At 38.6% G+C, this 21,709-nt stretch overlaps 1 protein-coding gene across 1 annotated transcript in view; it reads right to left on the bottom strand.

Annotated features, from left to right (window-relative positions):
• The window catches only part of RAB27B (RAB27B, member RAS oncogene family), a 58,494-nt gene that overhangs the window by 13,059 nt on the left and 23,726 nt on the right, over nucleotides 1-21,709 (bottom strand). The window contains exons 2-3 of the mRNA XM_024580222.4: nucleotides 2,640-2,811; nucleotides 923-1,008 (exon numbers count right to left, since the gene is read on the bottom strand). Coding sequence (XP_024435990.1) covers nucleotides 923-1,008; nucleotides 2,640-2,792 — 239 coding nt within the window. The 5' untranslated portion in view covers nucleotides 2,793-2,811. The remainder of the gene's footprint in view (nucleotides 1-922; nucleotides 1,009-2,639; nucleotides 2,812-21,709) is intronic.

Here is a 21,709-nt window from a genome sequence, read left to right as displayed (position 1 = left end):
CATCTCAAAGAAATATATTTTCATCAAATAAAATAGCACCTCCAACTCTCAGCAAGCGACACTATCGTCTACTGAGCATTGCTTACCTTGTGCACTCTACCAGATATGACACGAACCCAACAACAGTCTCAGCCTGTATAAATCTGACAGTTTTGTTGGGGTAACAAGGCCACAGGTGAACCAAAGAACAGCAGATAGAGACAAAAATAAACGATCTGCTTTATTACAGGTGGTAAAAGTTAATTAACTTAAGGGATGGTAGAGGAGGTGTGGTAGGATTCCAGAAGGAAGAGGCAGCTTATTGATGCTGGGGTGTTCAGAAAGCCCCAGGGAGGTGGAGTATGAGCCAGGCTGGTGAAGGACAGGGTCAGGGAGGCGGGACAGGGGTGGGACATCCCTGCTGGAGGGCAATGCTGTGTCCAAGGTCTGAGGGAGCAAAGTTAGTCAAATGGCGCAGGACAGAGAGGCTGTGCAGAAGAACGGAAAGAGACGAGAAAGATCTAAACACCACTTCCTTCAATTCTTTCTTTGAGGAGCACTCGTAGCAGTATTAATTTCTCACCTTAATTTAATTCAGTTCTGGAGAAGGTTTTTTTTCCCCCTCCCATGAAGTACAATGACAACGTAAAACAAGAATCTTCATAGAGATTTTTGAAAATCTAATTTTTGAAATCTAGACAAAAACCCAACATGCTAGTTATGGTTAGTTAACTACAAACAATTTATTTTTACTTCTAGATACAAATGTCTATTTTGAAACCAGGGGAAGAGTCAGTCGCATATAATGTGGTTCAGTTCTTCCCTGTATACCTGAAACCAATGCGAAATGATGAAAGTAAACTGTAACTAAATACAAATAAATAAAAAATAAAACCAGTTTTTCTGAGCTATTTGTAACTAGAAACAAAGAAATGTACATTACCGCTCCTGCCCTGCGGTGTCCCAGAGCTGAAGGTGCACCTTAAACGTTTTCCCCGACGAGTCGTTGGGCCCCTGCGTGTTGTAAACCTGAAAGAGACGATTTTCAGCAGTTTACAGTGCCATGGATTTTGTCAACATTCAGATTCTCTGGGTTCACTCAACATGTTTTTTTTTTCTCAATTCCTATAATCAAAGTTCATAGTGCAGGATAAATATTTGCTCTGGTTTTTTCCCAGCAGTATCACATATACTCTCACTTTTAAATGTCAAGTACAAGTATGATTTTCAACACAATTTAGGCATGCTGTGAACTTAAATTAGACACCTTCTGTCATTTCCTCAGAGAGGCAGCAAACACTAGACTTAGGACCCAAGTTCTAGGTTCAAGTATCAACTCTTCATTTAACCTCTCCAAACCCTGTTTTCCTACCTGAAAATTGAGACCCATACGTTCTCCCTGCTTTACAGAGTTACTGCAAACTTAAGTGAAACAGCAAATGTGAAGGCATTTTTAAAACAGTACAATGATTTACAAATACCTGCATATATTTAACTGTGCCGTGGACTTTCAAAACGACTTAGCCATGAAATATGCACAAAATTTTTTAGTAAGTTTACACAGGCTATTTTAAGTCTTCCTTTATTAGTCATTCCTTCCAAGGCTTTTTAGGAAAAGCTTACATTTTAAAAATTGTGGTCTTTTGACTGTTTATTAAGCAAAGCATAACGATTTTCATATTTCATCAGCTCCCTTATGCACGGCTCAGTGAAAATGTTTTAAAGGGAACATGGCAAGGGCTTATACCTAGATCAGTAGAGGCTCTGGGTGCTGGTGGTGGGGGAAGGTGGTACAAAAATAATCCAGTAGGGGCCGAAGCAAGTCTGCTAAGACGGCATTACAGTTTATCGACTTCCAGGTAAGGGACAGGACAGAATGACAAACCATGGTTTAACCTCCCAACCATCATTTTCTTTGTTGTTTTTTCCTCAGTTCTCAAGGAATGAATAGATTTGTGACATCGACTGGGAGCCACAGCCGTGTTGACAATCAAGAACACCTGGGTGGGTGGCAGTAAATCTGGCGAAGCTTATGTGCCTATGCTACCCGTCTCACATGTCACAATATCTCCATTCCTGTCATTAGCGTCTAGCATGGGAGGAGGAAGTGGCTGTGATTCGCACTTAAACTCCCTTATCTTGGAAAATAGCACGGATTGGTCTCACATTCTGCTCATAATCAGCGAGTGATTGATGGCTGAGTCTACACATAAATAAAAATGCAGCAAGAACTTACGAAGCTCATGTTCCAGTTATTTGCCAATCACTCTTTCAACATCTTTCTTAGGAGTAGGAAATGAACACTTGTTCTTACTGAGAAACTTAACTCAGATTAAGAATTAATGTTTTTAGATCCTGAATAATTCAAGTTTTAAAAGATTCCTTAAGAATTCATAGAAAACACACTATATGAACCCATAAATTATTTATTTTGGTTGCCCTGTATGCTTTTGGAGACAAGCAATAATGTCACTCAACATTTTTCTATGCAAAATGTTATTTACAGTTGAGCAAGTAAAAAGTAATATGACAGGTTATAAATTTCGTGTGATAAAAGACAGATGACTCAAATGCAATAAACATAGCCTCTTAATTCTTATTTTATCCGGGGGTGGGGGGGTGGATCAGCAATAAGTTTAACAGTATGGGTAAGAACTCACCACACGTTTTTCCCGAAAGTCTATTCCTACTGTTGTGATGAACTTGGGATTGAATTTATTGTCTGTATATCGATAAAGAAATGTTGTCTTCCCCACCCCTGAGTCTCCAAGGGCCAGGAGTTTGATCAGATAATCATAGTCCCCATCGGTCATAGTGATGGTCTTGTTGGGCCTGTGGAGAAGAGGAAGAAGAGTTGTTACGATGAAAGTTGGGTTTCCTTTGTATTCCTTCAAAACACAACATAAATTTAGGTTTTAAGGTTAAAAAAAATTAAATGGGCTCATTCTGCCAAATTCTCAATGAACCTGTTCTAAGCCACTTTAGGGGTTAGGACACATGTATCATTTCACTCAGGACAAATCTTTTTACATCAGACCCATTGATATGGAGCAAGAGCTATACGATGTCCACACTAGCCATGGCCCCAACAATAGTTGAACTTAGAGAGTCATAACTTTTTGTTTTACAGCCAGTGTCCCTGGTGGTCAGCAGGATGGTGCTGGGAAGAGGAGAGAGTCACAGAGGGAACAGAGTAACCCAACCAAGACAGTACAGGTGTGCTAGAGGGAGACTGAATTTGCACCTGCGTAGTGGCAGAGAAAAGCCAACAGGGCTGTTCTGCATCCAGTCACACAAAATGAGTTTTCTATCATGAGCAAACAAAATATTCCTCCTTCATTTAAAAAATTAACAACTGGTATGATAACCTTTAAAAACATTGATTTTAAGTCATTTTAAAAGCTATGTTTAAAAATCTCCTGTTTTGGAATACCAAAGCCTTTGTTCTCCAACAGCAAAACTGCTATGTTTGGCAGGTCAGCTAAATATTTTCCAGGTCTTAAAAAAGAGGAATAGATATTAAGAGGCATAATTATGGTAATTCTGCTCATACTTTTCCTGAAGGAAGGAACAATGTCACTTACCATTTCTTTCAGAGCTCTAACCTCTCCTGCCTCAATGTTATGTATTTTTTGTTGTTACAGGGACTATGAGCCAAAGGCCAAAGCCAACCGCAGCTGCTCTGGTAACACCGAGATTACTGCCACATGCACCATCACTTATTGAACACTTGGTGAAGTTTCCAACCTTGAGTTTGGGAAAATGCTTTGCTATTTGGCACAACTTTCTGACCGATGGGTTATGGTCGTGGTTTTGCCACGAGCTTGTATAGAGGAAGGCCTGTAAAGGTTTTGCTAGCATGGGAGTATTTCTTCCTTCACTGTGTGAGAAGAAGGAATATTTTCCCACCTCTGCAATCCCAAAGTCATTAAGCTCTTCAGGAGTTCTGAAGTGGTTAAAATTGAATTTATTAAATTTCAATAGCAAGCTATTCTATGGACATTCTAAAAATAGTTAGACATTTCTAAAAATTTTCTACATGTAAGAACATGATACACATGTTCATCAATTCAAACAATTTTTTTTATGTTGTCACTTTAGTTAGTAGTCAAAACTGAAACATTTTTTGTCTTTGGATAAATAATGATAAAGATGATAACCAGGTACTTAGCAAGTCAGTACCATTATATCATTTGAAAGATTTGCAATTTTTTACATTAGCATTTTCTAAAATTTGAACTATAATGCTGCTAAATACTACTACATTCGATATGGATTTATGTTTCTTTAATCAATGAATGGTTTTTGAGCAATGGTGTTTTATGAGCTGCCAATACACAGTTTTGCACTAAAGCTTTCCTTCACCACAATACACCTTCTTCACTGAGTTAGGTCTCTCAGCGTGGATGTTTACTGACCACGAATGTTTACTTTTTCTTTTCTACTATCTACACAAAGCATAATCATTGCTCATGAGGAGAGGCCATCCACAAGCAGCCTGCTTTAATAAGAGAAAACAGGTGTCTCAACTACTGACATGAAATTCTGCTTTGAAAACACCTGCACTGATTGACTGCCTGGCAGCAAGTAGTTCTGAGCTTGGGTGGTTCTAAATACCTTCCCAGGGCTTCAGTTGAAGATGCAGCTGCTTCTAGTCTTTGTGTCACGTGGGTGGTAGAGGGGGTTGCTGCCAGAGTCGTGACAGCACCCCCTCCACTCTACGGTCGGCCCCGTCCCCCAGACTCGCTCGTGGAAAGCTCCTTCAAGGAGCAATAGAGTCTGTCGTTGCACTGGTGGGACTGGGTGAAACTGCTAATTCTCGTGGGAGAATAGAGATTGACATTTACTCTAAGATATAAGTGACCAGAGCCAGTTTTTCCCTGGACACAAACATTAATAATCTGAGGAAGAAATGGAAGTCTCTGGCTGCCTAAATACAAGCCAAAGTTGGAGGATACTGTGGCTTCCTGGGAAAGTGAAAATAATGTCATCAAGAAGGTATGTCAGCATACTTTAAAGTTGGGCTTCAAGTTAACTATGATGTTTTGCAACATTTTTGTGACTGTATCAGGGAAGGCTAAATCTTGAGCAAATCTGGTTAAATATCTTCAATATATATAGTATCAGGTTCAAAGATGAAAATTCAAAAAAGGTAGTTAATAATCTAGTTCTAGACAAGGCATACATACAATTAAAAAACTTAAATAAGGATGCAAGAAAAAGCAACATAACTTTATAAGATGGGACATGATTAATCGATAAATGTGCTTTTACTTCAAGCAAAAAGGTAATCTTCATGGACTCAGTGGTCGGAGGAGATGTTGTAGAGGAAGAGAACATTGTAGCACAGGGAGAGATTACGTACAAGGGGAGGAGACACAGGGCCATTGCAGGAGACATTACCTCCCACGTGTAGAATGAAACTATCATTATTTGCCAACTGCGTGACCTGCCAACTACATGTATTCCTGATCTGAGTCAATTTGTTCTCTGTTGTTTGTACATAAACCTGCCTGGGCAATACTGGAGTTGCCTCCCAGTCAGGCTTCAATGTAGGAAGACTAATCCTGGCTCATGTGGATCAATTCCACTGTGGCCCGCACTAGCTCTTGCCTGTAAGTAAAGGGTTGTGGACACAACCCTTAACAGAAACTCCACCTGAAATGAATGCAAAGCCTGGCACTGTGGAAAACCTTTATTTAGTGTCTCCAGTGGACTAAAGAAATTGGCACATGAGATAATTTGTCTCAAAGTTTCTTTGGAAACAAATTTTATTTTTCATTTTCTATGACAACTTATATCTCTATCTATCTATATATAATTCTTTTGAATTTAGTTCGGTTCCCTTTTTATCACCCTGTGGTTTTCTGAGTCCTAACATCATATGATCACACTATTCTATTCTTAACACAGCAAATACAATACCACAAAGAAAAATAAAAGTCTGGGCAAGACTCCGTCTTTCAGCAACTGGACTAAAAAATCCATCTGGGAAGGATCAGAAAGCTGACAAGTTCAGCAGCGTTGCTTATTCCTGCACAATGGCTGATGCTCTTGACAGCTCTTGTTCCATGGATGTAAAAGGGAGGGAAGAGCCAGAAGACCACTGTGTTTCAGGAAGTGTGTCGGACTCTTCCCCCACTATCACTGTGTCACAGGCTGTACCACACAAGCCAGGAGGTCTTTTAGATACAGAAACTGAAGCGTCATCCTTACAGCCCTTCCTGAGAAGGTACAGGGTGGTTATGGGGCTGGGAAGAGTAGGGAAGATATTCAATACACCCACAAGGCTCTGTTTAATGAAGAGTCTTAAAGGCAGAGGGAAATCTAAGTACATCATGTGGGCTAACCTTCAGTTTGCCGATAAGACATGTGATTTGTGGGGTGACAGTTTCTAACGAAGAGATACCCAAGACTATTGGTCATTATAATTTGAAATGAGAAGTGGGTTAGATAGGTAGGAACTAGAAATAGTCTATTCTGTGGGGGAAAGAAAATCTTATCTGGGTATTAACAGGAACATGATTTTCATTATTAAAATATCTCAAGGTTGTTAGTAGTTTCTCTCCATTTGCCCCCCTCCTATGCTTCATTCTTGTTCAATGTAAATTCCATCAGTTTAGAAACTTCATATCCTCTGTCCACTGCTGTATCTACAGAGCCCAGGACAGTGGCTGGCGCACAGTCAGAATGTAATACTTATGTACCGAGTGTACAAATATATTTAGGCTTCTCAGAGCTGTGCAAATGCCATGACTAATCAATTCATCCCAGAGCAGCTGGTGGGAGGGGTGTCCCTCCACGTTCAAGACTTGTATTCTCCTTCCTTCCTCATCTTTGAAGTGAATGTTTAGATTACGTGATTACTTGGTACTTTCCAGGCCTGGCTTCCTGAGCTCATTTTTCAATTTCAGGTTGCATAAGAGTACAAAACAGCCTCTCAAACAGAATATTTATTTCTGTCTTCAGAGGAGCTATTCCAAATAAATTGAGAAAAGATAAAGCACAGGGAACTATGATTTTTGACAGTGAGATTGTGCTGACAGAATTGATAAACTTGTAGTTGAGCAGGTCAGGGCTCAGAAAATGGAGGTCCTCCATGAAAGCCTCCATTCGCCCATCTGACACCCACTCATGGGCACCTCTTATTTTGCACGATATTTTGCACGGTTCTGAGGATACACTCTGCTTTCGCTAGTGGGAAGCTTAACAAATGCTACAGATACATACGGATGACTATTGCACAGACGGACTGACCCACCAAACCGGTGCTCTCTGCTAGTCTCCAGTACCAATCTTAAGAACACCGTGACCAGCTATGACCTGGTGACTTGAACTCACTAAATTATTAAAAGCCAAGTTAACCTTCTTAAGGCACTCTGGAAAGTTTAAAGTAGTGGACAAAATATCAGTGATATTATCTTGTACTCAGTGTAAATGCTTTCAATAACGTAAAAGCTGAAAGGTGTGAAATGGGCAGAAGTTTAGTATGCCCTCACTTATCTTTGACTGGTTGGTGTTGGGCTCCAGTAAGCACATTTGGAAGTCTGGGGTTCTCACAGTAAACACTTCGATTGCCTGAGTGACAGCCTGAGCGTGGTTCTCATTTCCTGACCTTCAAACACTGCCTGCTTCCAAAACCACATTCGTGTTCTGAAGGTTGGAGTTAAATTATAGACGGCTGAAGTCCTCTAGGGACTTGTAGGCTGTACGTTAGTAGAACAAAAGGCATTTTCTGGACGGATAATTTTTTAAAAGAATATTTTAGTGTATTCTTTAGCATTTTGTTCTGTTAGAAAGGTTTATTGAAGATAATTTTTTATTTTGATTCTTCTCAAATGCTATGTAAGATTAATGGATCTGGGCCTATATGGAAGATTTAAACTAAATTGCACGTATAAGTCAACATCAAGTTAATCGAACAACTTTTATTTAAGCTCTGACAATGCTTAATGTGTCTACTGAGACAATCAAATATATTTAGAAAAATAAAAGTGTCCACTTTGTTTCAGTCTGTGATCAAGGAATCTAATAACATAGAGATAAACCAAGAATTTATTGAGCTAAATTTCAGCTTACTCACTCCAAAAATAAAGGATAAAAAATCTAACACAGGTCATTTTTTAAATGACTTGTCTCCATTGATATAGCATACTCACATGTGAAATTCTAAGCCAATAAATGTTTATTTCTCAAAAAAATTTTTTCTAAATTTTTTGGCTTAATTATATGGTATCTTTTGAAACTATATGAATTTTCTTCCTTTTTTTCCTTTACAGTGAATTACAAGAAATTTCAAACATATACAATACTTGAGGGAATAGTAGTGCACCCTCATATACTGCTCACCCAGCTTCTAAATTACTAATGTAGGGCCAATCGTATTTCAAGTAACCAAAACTCTCCCTCTACCAGATTATTTTGAAGCAACTTTTTTTCATAAATAATTCGATACATGTCTTTAGAGATTATTCAGTTTAGCTCCATTGACATTGTGCCTTCCTATAGAGAAGGTGGTCAAACACCTCACTCTTTGGGTATTTGATAGGTCAGAAATCATATATTAATACTGTTCTAGCCTCTATTTCTCTTACACTGATTAAGATCCAGCATATTTTCCTATGTTTAAGGGTAATTTGCATTTCTTTTTCTGCAAACAAAAGGCTCATATCTCTTGTGCATTAAAAAGTGGTTTATCTGTTCTATTTTTAGGAGTCATTTGTGTAGTAGAAATATTAAAACTTGGTTATGTAAGTTGCAAATCTATTTTCTCATTTGCTCTTTACTTAGCTTGTGGTGTTTATACCACCCAGAAGACTTATGGTTGTTCTTGATGCTGTTTTGGGGAAGAAGAAATCAGATCCTGAGTCACAGTTTGGAAGGTTTTCCTACCCCAGGTTAGAGTGGAGTTCATTCATGTGTTCTTCTGGTACCTACATGGTTTCAGTTTTACATTTAAACATCTCACTCAACTGGAATTTATCATAGTGCGCATTATGAATTATGGATTCAAACTTATCTTTTTAAATCTATCCCAATACAACTTACATACAAATTCATCTTTTTCATCACTGATTTCAGATGCCACCTTTGTCATACAGTAAAATTCCATATAGAATTAGGCCTACTTCCTCTGGATTTTTCTCTGTTCCGTTGAGCTTTTTATGCAGCACCATGTTAAATATGATTATACATAAAATATTTAACATCTGGAAGGCTTATCACCTCCTCATTATGCTCCTTTTCTTAACATTTTTATGATATTGATTTTGCTATCCAAAAACATATGCCTTCCATGTGGTCAAGTCATCTCTTGTGACTTTCAGGATAACTTTAAGCTTTTTCTCATACAGGTTTTAGATATTTGTATTAAGTTTACCTAAGTTTTTGCAATTTTCTTCATTTGCTTTTGTTACTTGGGATTCATCTGTCATCTACTATTTGCCATTATTTTATTGTTTGTGTGAAGATTATTAACTTTGGGGTACTTATTTTATTACCCAGCACTGCTAAATCCTCTTATTATAGTGGTTTATCAATTCATTATTTCAAATGTTTTGAGTGTACAATCATTGTTAATTAATAGGTATGACATTAATTCTTCCTTTCAAATTTTGATGCTTCTATTCCTCTTCTCTTGTGTATTTTCGCTATCTAATACTCCACTATAAAATTCAGGAGCCATCGAGATAGTGAGTACCCTTGTTTCTGATTTTAGTTGTAAATTCTCTACTGTTTTCCCGCTAAGCAAGATGCCGGCTGCCTTTGACATTAGTGGACACTGAACTTGCCAATTACCCTTTCTTCTACTGAGATGACCTTCTGCTTTCCCTCCTTAGCTTGACTTCATTAATAGATTTCCTCATGTAGCAGCCTCTTCACATTTACAAAATAAAATTCACTTGTGGATAATGTATTATCTTTTAATGTGCTTCTGGGTTCTGTTTCAGGTATTTTATTTACTGCATTTTCCCCATGGTTTTTGTGTGCATTATACATGGGATTATTATAACCATTATTATACTCATGGCATGTAATCATTATACCCATGTATAATGTGCATCCCTATTTTTCTCTCAAAAATGTGGGCAAAAAAGTGTGCATGATACACACCAAAATAGGGTTAATTTTTTTTATCAGTTAAATAAGATTTGTCTTGTTGAAACAATCTTTGGTTTTGAGCTTTACATTATATTCATTTCATTGGAAGAATATAAAAGATTTTCTTATTTTTCCATGCTGTAGAGTAGTTTAAGTATTATTAAGATTACTTATGTTTAAAGGTGGGAAGAATTTCTGTGTGAAGCCTTGTCCCGGTGGTTTTGTGTGGGGGTGTTTTTTAAATTATGTTTCTCTGTTTCTTCTTTGGTAATTGGTCCATTTAATCTCGTCTTCACTAGGATCAATCCTGCAAACCTATACTTTTCTAGAACATTAATCATTTCATCTGGGAATTCAAAGGCACTTTTTGGAATTGTATAATCTGCTTTTATATAAATGTTTAGATTCCTTCTGCTTTGATACCTATTCTTCTACTTGATATTTCTAATTCTGTGTATTTGTACTTATTTGTAGAAGGTTTTAGAAAATGAATGAGCATACCAGTCTCGTTACCCCAAGAGTTTATTTTGATTTTCATACTGTAGCCCACAGGCCAGTAATACTATTTTCTATTATAATTCATTTTCCCCTCGGAATGTCCTCTACCCCTACTCTTTATCTTCTGAATTCTATCCGATCCACAACATCCTTATTCATGAATTCTTCACCAGTTTTACTCCAGTTTCTATACACCCATGAGGGACAGAGTGCTGTAGAATCAAGTTCTAGAAGACCTTGGGATTCTGAACTTGAAGTTGCTAAAACCCAAATGTACCCAAGGAGTATTCTTACTGAGAATACTGACAACCCTGCAGCTTGACGATAATCCTCATAATCAGGGTCAGGAAAGGGCTACTTCCTGACCCAAGACATTTTTACCTGAACAGGCAGACCTTTCAAATTACCCGGTTTACTAACATCGATCCATTGGATCCATTCATGCGTTTCCCCACTATTAGATCATTACAACTCAGCAGCAGCCAGCGAAGCACAAAACTATTTGTCTCTAGTTGTAACAACATTGGCAGGTGCTCTAAAGGGAATCTCGCTGAGAAGAACAGGAGAGCAACGGCCTAGCATTATCCCTGAAGCTCGGCTGAACCCCTGGATAGAAAGCAAGCCCCTGAGATGTGCTGAACAACAATGTTTAGCAGACATGCCCCAAATCTCAGGGTTAGTGTAAAAATGCAGGCTTTGGGCTTCAGATGAGTGAATGACCAGTAGGAACCAAATTAAGTAGCTGTTTCAGATTCAGAAAAACCTCCCTGAAGGCTTGTGCTTGTAGATTAAAGGTAATTGAGAAGTATTCCTAAATGCTTGTACACTGAAATACCTCTTTAAATGCATTTCACCGCCTTCTTGGAAACTTAAATGTGTCCAATCCCAAAGTATATCCAGGAGGGTTATGCTGGGGGCACAGGCCTCAGAGCTCACTAAGTTGATCTATCAGCTCGCCTTGCTGGCACAGGAAGAAACAACGGATGTGCAGCTTCTCTAGCTCCCACAAGATCTCCCAGTTTAGCTTCTCCGAATCCTAGGTAGGTGAGTGTGCAGCTGCATGGTGAAGGCACAGCCCCTTCGACAGGTCATTCGCACTGAGTCAGAGGTGGTGAGAGACCTAGGCAAGTTCCAGGCCTCTGTCCAACAGAAGAGCAACAGGCTTGCACAGATTGCGTAGCCAGCTCCCACAGCTGCATGAAATTCTATGAGAGTAATACAGGGGTGGGCAAAAGTAGGTTTACAGTGACGAGTATATAAAACGCAAAGTTTATTCTTGTAGTATCATTTATTGATTATTGTGTTATTTCCCATACCTACTTTGTCTTCATCCCTGTACATCTCATGTTCTGTAACACAAAGGGATTCTCATTTTTTTTTTTTTATTAACTTTACTGACATAACATGCTAGAATGTTAAGAATCCCACTTCAGGGCATGCCTTTATTTTTTAATGTTTAGAAAATTAAATAATAGACATTATTATAGCTAAGATACAGACATGAAAAAGATACCTATTTCATAGCAAATTTCCTATATGACTTAATTCAACTCTAAATTCCAGTTTTGAAAGAGAGCCACACAATACACACATGGAGGATTGCTTAGATATCCTGAGAGCCAGCTAAGAGGATCTTACCGTGAACTGGCCTATCGCTGAAGTGTATGTGTAGGTTCCATTGAAGTATTTCCACATCTACTGCAAGATGGTTTCAAGCAATGAACATTCACTACTTATCTCGAAGGCACAATTTTGGCATATCCCTCCCAAATCTCCAAAAGAAGCTCAGTGGATGCTGACATGTCTCTACAACCAATGAGCAAGTGAATCAAACAACTTTCACTTTAAATGTACACATCAACCTTCAGCTCCCATGGATGGTTTATAGGGAAATAGTTGGCTTTTAGCCCAATTTATAGTGCATTCACCCAATAGGAGAATAATTTTTTATGGCTTGGAATAAGAACATCTCTAGAGAGTACTCATAAAATTCAGAAACAGTAACTAGAAACTTCACAGATGCTTCTATACGATGTTACAATCTAGGATTTCACAACTGCTTCTTCAGAGAGGTAAGAATTATACTCAGGCTCTTGTAATAGAATGTACCAATTAACAGAATTTTCATATAAATATAACAACCTTTACCAAAGGAAAAAACTCTACGATTATGAAAGGAAACATGTCACACACAAGAAAACTCAGTTAAAAATGACAAAAGTATCAAATTATTAGGAAGGCATGTTTGAGACAACTTATAGAACAGAATGATAGCTAATAGCACTCACATTGCCTTATTATATATCAGCAGCTGTTCTAAGCACTCAGCACTAAAGACTAATGCACTTAATCTTTAAAACAGTCCAACAAAAACTAGGTTCATCTCAATCTCTATCAAAATCTAGCTGCCATTGGGCAGAAATTATAAGTGGACCCTAAAATTCTTATGTAAATGCACATAACACACACTAGCCACCATAATCTTGAGCAAAGAAGAAAAAACTTGGAGGACTCATGCTTCTCAATTTCAAAACTTACTACAATGACAGCGACCAATACAGCACGTCGCTGGCCTAACAGTAACCATGCAGATCAACGGAATCAAACTGAGAGCCTAGAAAGTAACTCTGACATTGATGGTCAATTATGACAAGCACAGCAAGACAATTCAGTGGGTAAGAATAGTCTTTTCAATAAATGCTTTTGTGGCAACTGGATAGCCACGTTAAAAAAAATGACTTTAGGCTGCCGTCTTACACCAAATATAAAAATTAATGAAACATGGATTACAGACGTAAATGGGAGAGCTAAGACTATGAAACTCTTAGAAGAAATAGTAAATATCCATAACCTTAGATTGTATGATGGTTTCTTAAATGTAACACCCAACAAACCAGTGACAAAAGAAAAAATAGATAAACACATTTCACCACAGTGGAAAACTTTTGTGCTTAAAAAGACATATCCAATACCATGTTTTGCCATGTACAATGTGCACTTTTTTGCCCAAATTTTTGAGGGAAATATAAGAAAGTGTATCATACATGGGCAGTACTAATTCCATATCTATATAAATATTTTTAATTCTTTTATTTATGTTTATGCATTAAAAGTATAACTCTAGAAAGCAATAATGGTATCTGTATGCAAAATACTACCCTGGAATATGATAATTGGTTTTGTTTCTAATATAAATAAATTAAAAATTGAGTTAAAAAATTAAAACAGAAGATTTGTTTTCCTGAAAGTTTGGGCCAATAACATGGGTGCACATCATACATGGCAAAATATGGTAAGTGGAAATATACCCCCAGACTAAGCAAAAGTATTTGTGAGTGATATATCTGACAAGGGACTTGAGGACAAATTACATAAAGAATTCTTACAACTCAAAAATAAGAAGACAAATAACCAAACTAAAAAATGGACAAAGGATTTGAGTATATTTCTCCAAAGATGATATACAAATAGCCAATGAACACGTGAAAAGATTCGAAGACAGCATTAGTCATCAGAAGAGTACAAATCAAAACCACAACGAAATACCACTTCACACCCGCCAGGATGGCTGTAATAAAAGTGTGAACAAAGCGACTGCTGGCAGAGGTGCGGAGAAACGGCGCCGTCCTCTGTCACCGAGGGGATGTAGAACGGTACAGTCATTTTGGAAAACGGTTTGGAACTTTCTCAAAAAGTTAAACACAGAGTGACCCTATGACCCAGCAAATCTACTTCTTTCTCTATATTCAAAAGAAGTGAAAACATATGTCCACAAATGCTTATAATAGCCCCACTATGGAAATCATCCAAATGTTAATAGATGAATACGTAAACAAACACGCATTCATCCATTGATACATAGCATATCCACACAACAGAATCATGTATGGATACATGCTATAACATGGATGATCCTTGGAAACATACTAAATGAAAGAAGCCAGAAGCAAAAGGCTACATATTTTGTTTTTCTATTTATATGAAATGTCCAGAGTAGGCAAATTCATAGAGAAAGAATGCAAATTAGTGTTTTCCAGGGAATGTGAAGAGGAGTAGGAAGTGACTATTAATGCATATGAAGTTCTTTTTTAGAAGGATTATGAAAATGTTCTGGATTCAGATAGTAATGGTAACTTATTTTTGTAAATATACTGAAAACCACTGAGTTATATATACTTTACAATGGTGGGTTTCATGGTATGTGAATTAAATCTCAATAAAGCTATTGTTTTTAAAGCTCAACAATGTAAGAATACCATAGTTTATTTTTAAAATAATTGATTTGGCGTAGAGAGGTGTGAATTCATACTTCTTCACAATGAAGCCTCTTACTAGTGTCGTCCTCTGTATGCAAATGCACCTGAAACCAGCGGGAAAAACGTGCAGAATATACTCTGAGCCCAAGCACCACAAATAAAGTAATTTATTATTTGTAAAAACATTTATTATTGAACAGGGTCCTGAGAGCCGACGTACTGAGCAAATGTGCTCACAAATCAGGACGGAGTAACTGAAAAGTCTTTGAGAAGCAGCAGGGCAGCGCGGTAACCAGGACCCTGTGAAATGGCACTGGAGTGAAACTTGACCACACACATTGTCCCGGGGGCCCAACCCTGGCTGACCAGCAGTGTTCCCTGTTGAGGGGCTACCCATACAAATTCTAGGGCCTCTCCAGAATAGCCTATAGAATCTCTACGGGCAGGCACTGGAACTAGGTGCTTAAATATTCCACTAAGTGACAACAGAAGAGCAGCTGGGTTTGTGAACTACTTTCTCCATCATCATTCTTTACCTCGTGGCCTGTCTTCCAGAAGTTTGAGACTTGTACCCCCCTCCAGCAACCCAACTCATTCTAGGGCAGAAAGACCCACCAGTCAAGAAAGGAGATAGTTTATGTTACTTGATCTTGTTACAGTTAAGAGCAGCAATTTCCAACCAGTGTGCTGCAAGAATTGTTGAAACCTGAAACACCTGACTTTTTCGCCAGGGGCGCTGCGCTCTTTTCCCCCGAGAATGTCAAATAAAAACAGGACAGCAGCCAACACATCAGGCAGCCAGTGTAAATGGATCAGTTATACCTATTTTTTTTTCCTGTGTGCCAGATCGGCAAAGCATATATTTTTGGGTGCACTGCAGAGTTTTAGTCACTAGATTACAGGGGCCAGGAGATGGAAAAGGTAGAGAATCGTGGGTTCCGAACAATTTCCTCTTGCTCATCGCCACCAGCCAAGCTTGGCACACAGCTTGTGGGTTCATTCTGCTGAAACCCGTTACAACAATGCACTTAATGTGCCTTCCCAGCTACACAGAACTTTCATTCCCTCACATACTATACATTTTGTTCCCCTGACAATTAGTAGCTCCCAAAAATGTTGTTTTACTCTAAACACATGCACAAAGATGTTTCATGAATGGATGGATTCGATAAATTAAGTTTGAAGAATATTTTAAAGGATTTAGTATTTGACCTGAAAAGCTTTTCTGCTTGTTTTTATAAGGGGGCTGCACGACTTACTTTTTATTTTTTTAAAATGTTTTCCTAGGTCCTTTTAGCCAGAACTTTAGCTAGGGAACAAGAAAAAGAAATGTAGAATCCTTGAATTTCTGCAAAGCCTTATACTGAAAGAATCTTTGATACAAATCATATCTTTTCAAGGCTGGAAAATCTTGTGATGGAATAAAGCAGATTTAGGAAGTCTCTACAAAAAGGCCAATGCCTTCCTGAGATCAATCAGTTAAGAATAGAAAATGGGTTTTTCAGCTTAGTATTTCTACAAATTGGATGATTTTAAAACTCCCTACTACATCATTGGTGGGAATGCAGACTGGTACGGCCACTGTGGAAAACAGTATGGAATTTCTTTAGAAAACTAAAAATGGAACTGCCTTTTGACCCAGCAATTCTGCTGCTGGGATTATACCCTAAGAGCCCTGAAACACCAATCCAAAAGAACCTATGCACCCCAATGTTCATAGCAGCACAATTTACAATAGCCAAGTACTGGAAGCAACCTAAGTGCCCATCAGCAAATGAGTGGATCAAAAAACTATGGTATATTTACACAATGGAATTCTATGCAGCAGGGAGAAAGAAGGAGCTTATACGTTTTGCAACAGCATGGATGGAACTGGAGAGCATTATGCTAAGTGCAATAAGCCAGGCAGTGAGGGACAAATACCATATGATCTCACCTTTAACTGGAACATAATCAACAGAAGAAAAAAGCAAACAAAATATAACCAGAGACATTGAAGTTAAGAACAATCTAACAATAGCCAGAGGGGAGTGGGGAAGGGATAGTAGGGAGAAGGGTTTTTAGGAACTACTATAAAGGACACATGGGCAAAACCAAGGGGGAGGGTGGAAGCAGGGGAGGGAGGTGGGTTTGGCTGGGGTGGGATAGAGAGGTGGGGAGAAAATGCAGACAACTCTAATTGAACAACAATAAAATAATTTAAAAATTTTTTAAAAAAAACCTCCCTAATGCCCAGGCCACACCTCTAACCAAGTACAGCTGAATTCTGGGTGAGGCAAAAGCGCGAGTAGTTGCTGACACTCTCCAGGTGATTCCAATATGCAACCGAGTTTGAGAATCATGGCCCTACCTCCTAGCCCAGAGAACCCTCACTGCTAATGATGACCCTAATTCGAACAGCTGGAGGTAATGTCATTTTCACACTATAACTAATGGGAGCGAAGAATAGGCCACATTCATGAAGACATATCTTCTCCTAAGACAGTGGCAGGTTGGGAAGATGGGTTTTTTTCTGACCATAGGCACCTGCCTCAATGGGTCAACCAGCACAAGTTCCTGGACAGGTCCTTTCCAGCCATCCCATCTTTTCTCTGTAGAGTTATGTGATATATGCAAGGACATTAAGTGTATATATGAAAATGGAAGCATCGACTCTTAAACAATGTTTCCATGCAGAAAAAAAATGTTTTCAGTTAAAGAGATGCTTGTTTAAAAGATGTTTTGCTACATTTTCAGACGTTGGTCTAATCATCTTGCTAACTGGGTTCGTGCTCCCGCTGGCTGCTGCTTTGAGGAACTCATGCCAACTTCTACTGCTTTGCTTCACTATCTGAGGAAGGACACGCGGATCCAAATATCTGCCCACAAAGTCTGCCTCTCTGAGATGTACGGAAGCCAAGTTAGACAGCTTCTATGGGTTGATTCATAGGCACATGTCTATGAAAATAAGATGAGTGCCATACTATTACAATTTTCTCAGTTAAACATAATTTTACATAACTCTAAGAAAAAGAAAGATAAGAAATCCAATATCTTCTTGGGAAAAGAATCTTGGCTGGTCACTGTTTTAGCTGAGAGTTAACTTTTGAAGAATTTTATGAGCTTAGCAAATGCTGGATAAGAGAGATTATATCTACAAAAAAATGGAATTAGTCCAAAGGAAGTGTTTATTTGTCTCACAAGGGTTCTTTCTACATTATGTAGATACTTATGTTAGTTGAAATTTCTAAATTAGAATTGTATTTCTGTAATACATATGATTGAGGCGGAATGAAAAATAAGGAAGGCTATTACAAATGCTTCTAAAGCCTTCTGTGGTTGGGTGGAATATAAACAAATGTTAAGTTATTTTAATCAGTTATTTAAAATGAGCTCTACACCAGAAAATCTAGGGCTTTATGTCTAAAAGGTGTTTAGAGGAGAAAAAAAAACTTATAAAGGATGAGCAAGTGGGAGCAGAAGTAATTAGGAAGGCTTCATGGAGGAGGTGAGATGAGAGCTGGAACATGATGGGGAAAGGGGAAAGGAGAAACTGGGAGGAGCAGAGCAGTGTCATTGGCTATAGGAAACTTGGCTTAGATGGAAGCAGAGCCACATTCTGGAAGGCCTTAGCAGCTGAGGGTGGATTTGCAGGAACAAGGGTTGGCCATGGTGTAATGGTAAGAGGCAGCTGTTGGAGTCCATAGCCCTGGGTTTAGACATTCATCTTTAGTCATTTACCCAACACAAGGCCATGGGCAAATTACTTAACCCTTGATTCTTGGGGTCTTTATCTGTCATTGTAGGTACATGAAATACCTGGCTCAATGCACTCTATCACCAGGGGTTCCCCCTCCACTCTTGACTTGCCAAGAAATAGGGAAACATTAAAAAAATTAATGATGCAATGTAACAAAAACACAAAATAATTAATCAATTAACATAGGTTACTTCATAGCCTAAAATGAAGTCACCACATTTCTCAGAAAATAAAAAGGTAGTATAAAAATCCAAAGGAAAAGGAATGGCCACATTTTAAAAAGCTGGTTTTACTTCTACATAACGAAGCATTAGATTATTTCAGTCACTTTTGTCCCCTCCAGGAGCCCTGATTAAAAATAAAATGTGTCAACAATGACTAATTACAGCTTTAATGAGTCTACTGTTTACTTCTTGGCAGTAACCTAATAAATCGACCGTGTCTTAAATTCACCTAGCATTTTCCAATATAAAATATTTATAACTTTGTCTTTGACAACTTTCACCCCCAGCTGTTACTGGGGAGAAAGGAAAAGTCATCATTAGCACAAAGACATCTACAGCTATGCCCACCCTTCCCTGCTGTTCGGTCCATTTTAAAGTCTAATCAGAACAGGGCAGAAGGCAGCTTCTTGGTGCCTCACGAGGAGCCCGCTAAGGTTCTGATAATGGACACAGCCCTCGCATACAGCAGTGTGGTTTTCCCTGCTATGGTATTGCTTAACTGAGGAGCTGGCAAACAGTGTTTGGTTAATAACAATGTGGGTCTGAGAAAGCCATGAAATGTGCAAAAGTGTGCCTAGTTTACAGAAATGACACTTAACTAAGGCCGCTACTCAGAACCATGCATTATGCTTTTGTCCAACTTTTCCTTACCTTGTAAAAGGGACTTCCACATGGAAACATACTCTCTTGACTGCTCCAGCCCACAGTGACTGTTCTCACCGAGAAAGAATCATGATTTCAGCAAAGAAATAAATGCCAAGACTTGGGGTTCTTGTAAACTAAGATTCATTATATGAAAGTTCTTATGAAATGAGCTTCGTCTGCGTTTTCCAGAGTTGATCTAAACTGAGAGGAAAGCTTGCGACTCGCTGTTAAACCCAGATTGGGCTATACTGCGTCTCGTCTCTGCAAGAACACCTCCTGCACCGTGTTCCTGCCCACGGAAAAACAGCACATTTTCCATTAAAGATTTACATTCTACCACCTGGTGTTTTGGAACGAGAGGACAGAAATCAGAATTTATTACATTAAAACACTGAGAGGAAATGCTAACACCTTGGTGGGAAAAGAATCACAACAAGGTGTCTGCCACAAAGAATACATTCGCTACACCTGGCACTTTTCACTTCATTAAGATCTCACTGATATTCTTGGGATCATTCTATTTCTTGGACACCAAAGAATGCTCTTCCTAGATCGTTCTCATCCATTTTTAAAAAGTAAAATCTAGATACCTTTCACTGTCGTGTTTCCTAATGTTCTAGTGACCTTAACTAAATGCAAGACAGAGTTTCCTGTGGCCAGACTGAAGGTTTTCCGGCTGACACCTGAGTAAGTTTTATTACAATGAGAGGCAAAGGTGTGAAAGCTAAATGCTCACATATTAACTCTTAGGAGTATAAATTCTAGTGACACAGATAAACGATATAGAAGTTTCACATTTGTTCTGTCTACATATTTCAGTTAAATACATTAAAGTACATATACCTTTGACTATTAGGGAGTTTATACTTCTGAATAAATTGGCTCTGCCCTCTGATACTATCAGCAGTTAATCTTCTAGTTTGTGTTTATACAATGACAAACACAGGCTAATATTAAGTCCATTTTATTTCCCCTAATTCAGCAGAGGGTGGGACTATGATATTACACACCTGAAAATCTTCCAACATCTGGAAGAGCTGACTCTCCCTAGGATCTAAAACAGAAACTAGCCTTATAAATCCAACTACAGTAAGGTGTCCTTGTTGGATAACTGAATAATTTTACAAATGTCAGCAGACATACCGTTTCTCACGGTGGATAGGCTTACATTTTCTTGAGCAACACAGATAAGTAGGATAAAAATGAGGAAGGAGTAAAAGAATGCGGTTGCGATCAGTGCCTGATGTCCCCCAGTCATAGGAGTACAAGAAGGTCATAGTGAGCACACAGGCATAGTCATGTGTGTGCACGTGCACCCACTCATGTGTGCACACACATGCACACATGCGTGCAGGTACATCAAGCATGTAGAGGTCTTTAGGCTGTGCATCCACTCCCTAAAGCCAGTCTTTTATTTAACCCGATCTCGTCAGTAGATAAGTCTACTTGAATGCTTATGGAGTAAGCCAGAAATACATATAACATAGTATAAATTTCATAAAATATACACTTTTGAATTTGTCTATGCCCATAATTCAAAGTAGGAGAGTGAGATTCTCTTTTTCTGTTGAGAATTGGGTGCAAGTTTTCCAACATGCTAAAGCTCCTCTAACCTGTAGAGAGTGGGGTGGGGCCCTTCAGAAATGCTACCAGCTCCCTTTCCCTGGGAGTACAGTGGCCCTAATTTCCTGGATGGGCACAAGAGGATACAGAATAAAGTCTTTGTGTAAGAAGTGAGTGGTACATTTAGCGCACCACATAGCATCCACCTTGTTAAATGAACGCTGACAGACGGCCCAGGTGGAGGCCTTCTGAAGTTGGGCATTAAATGTGGCACAGGGTGCTTCAAAGGAAAGATCAAAAAGTTCCCTGGGGACTCTACACTGTCAATGCCCTCTCCGATTTTTGCTTTTGATAAAAACTAGTACAGCAAACACATTTACAGAACCTCTGTATGTAGAACACTAAACCCAGGAGAGAGGAGGAAATGAAGGAAGAAAATGGAAATACATAAGGGGCAGTTTAGAAACATTTAAAAGCAAAGATAATGAAGTATTAGGTAGGAAATTTGAGCAAGAGTATGAGTTTTATAATCAAAATTAGACCCCACACTATACTTGCAGCACAGCTCCATTGAGAAAGCAAGGATGCTAATCTCCCCCGGGGCTCACTCGTCTATTCACTCACCCAGCAAACATTTATCAGGTGTGTACTATGCACTGGGCATGTAGGGTTTACTGCAGGTTAAATTAAATGGCATAAAAGGT

The sequence above is a fragment of the Desmodus rotundus genome, chromosome 10 (assembly GCF_022682495.2).
Source record: "Desmodus rotundus isolate HL8 chromosome 10, HLdesRot8A.1, whole genome shotgun sequence".
In the NCBI taxonomy this organism is placed as follows: Eukaryota; Metazoa; Chordata; class Mammalia; order Chiroptera; family Phyllostomidae; genus Desmodus; species Desmodus rotundus.
This window is presented reverse-complemented; position numbering and strand designations above follow the sequence as displayed.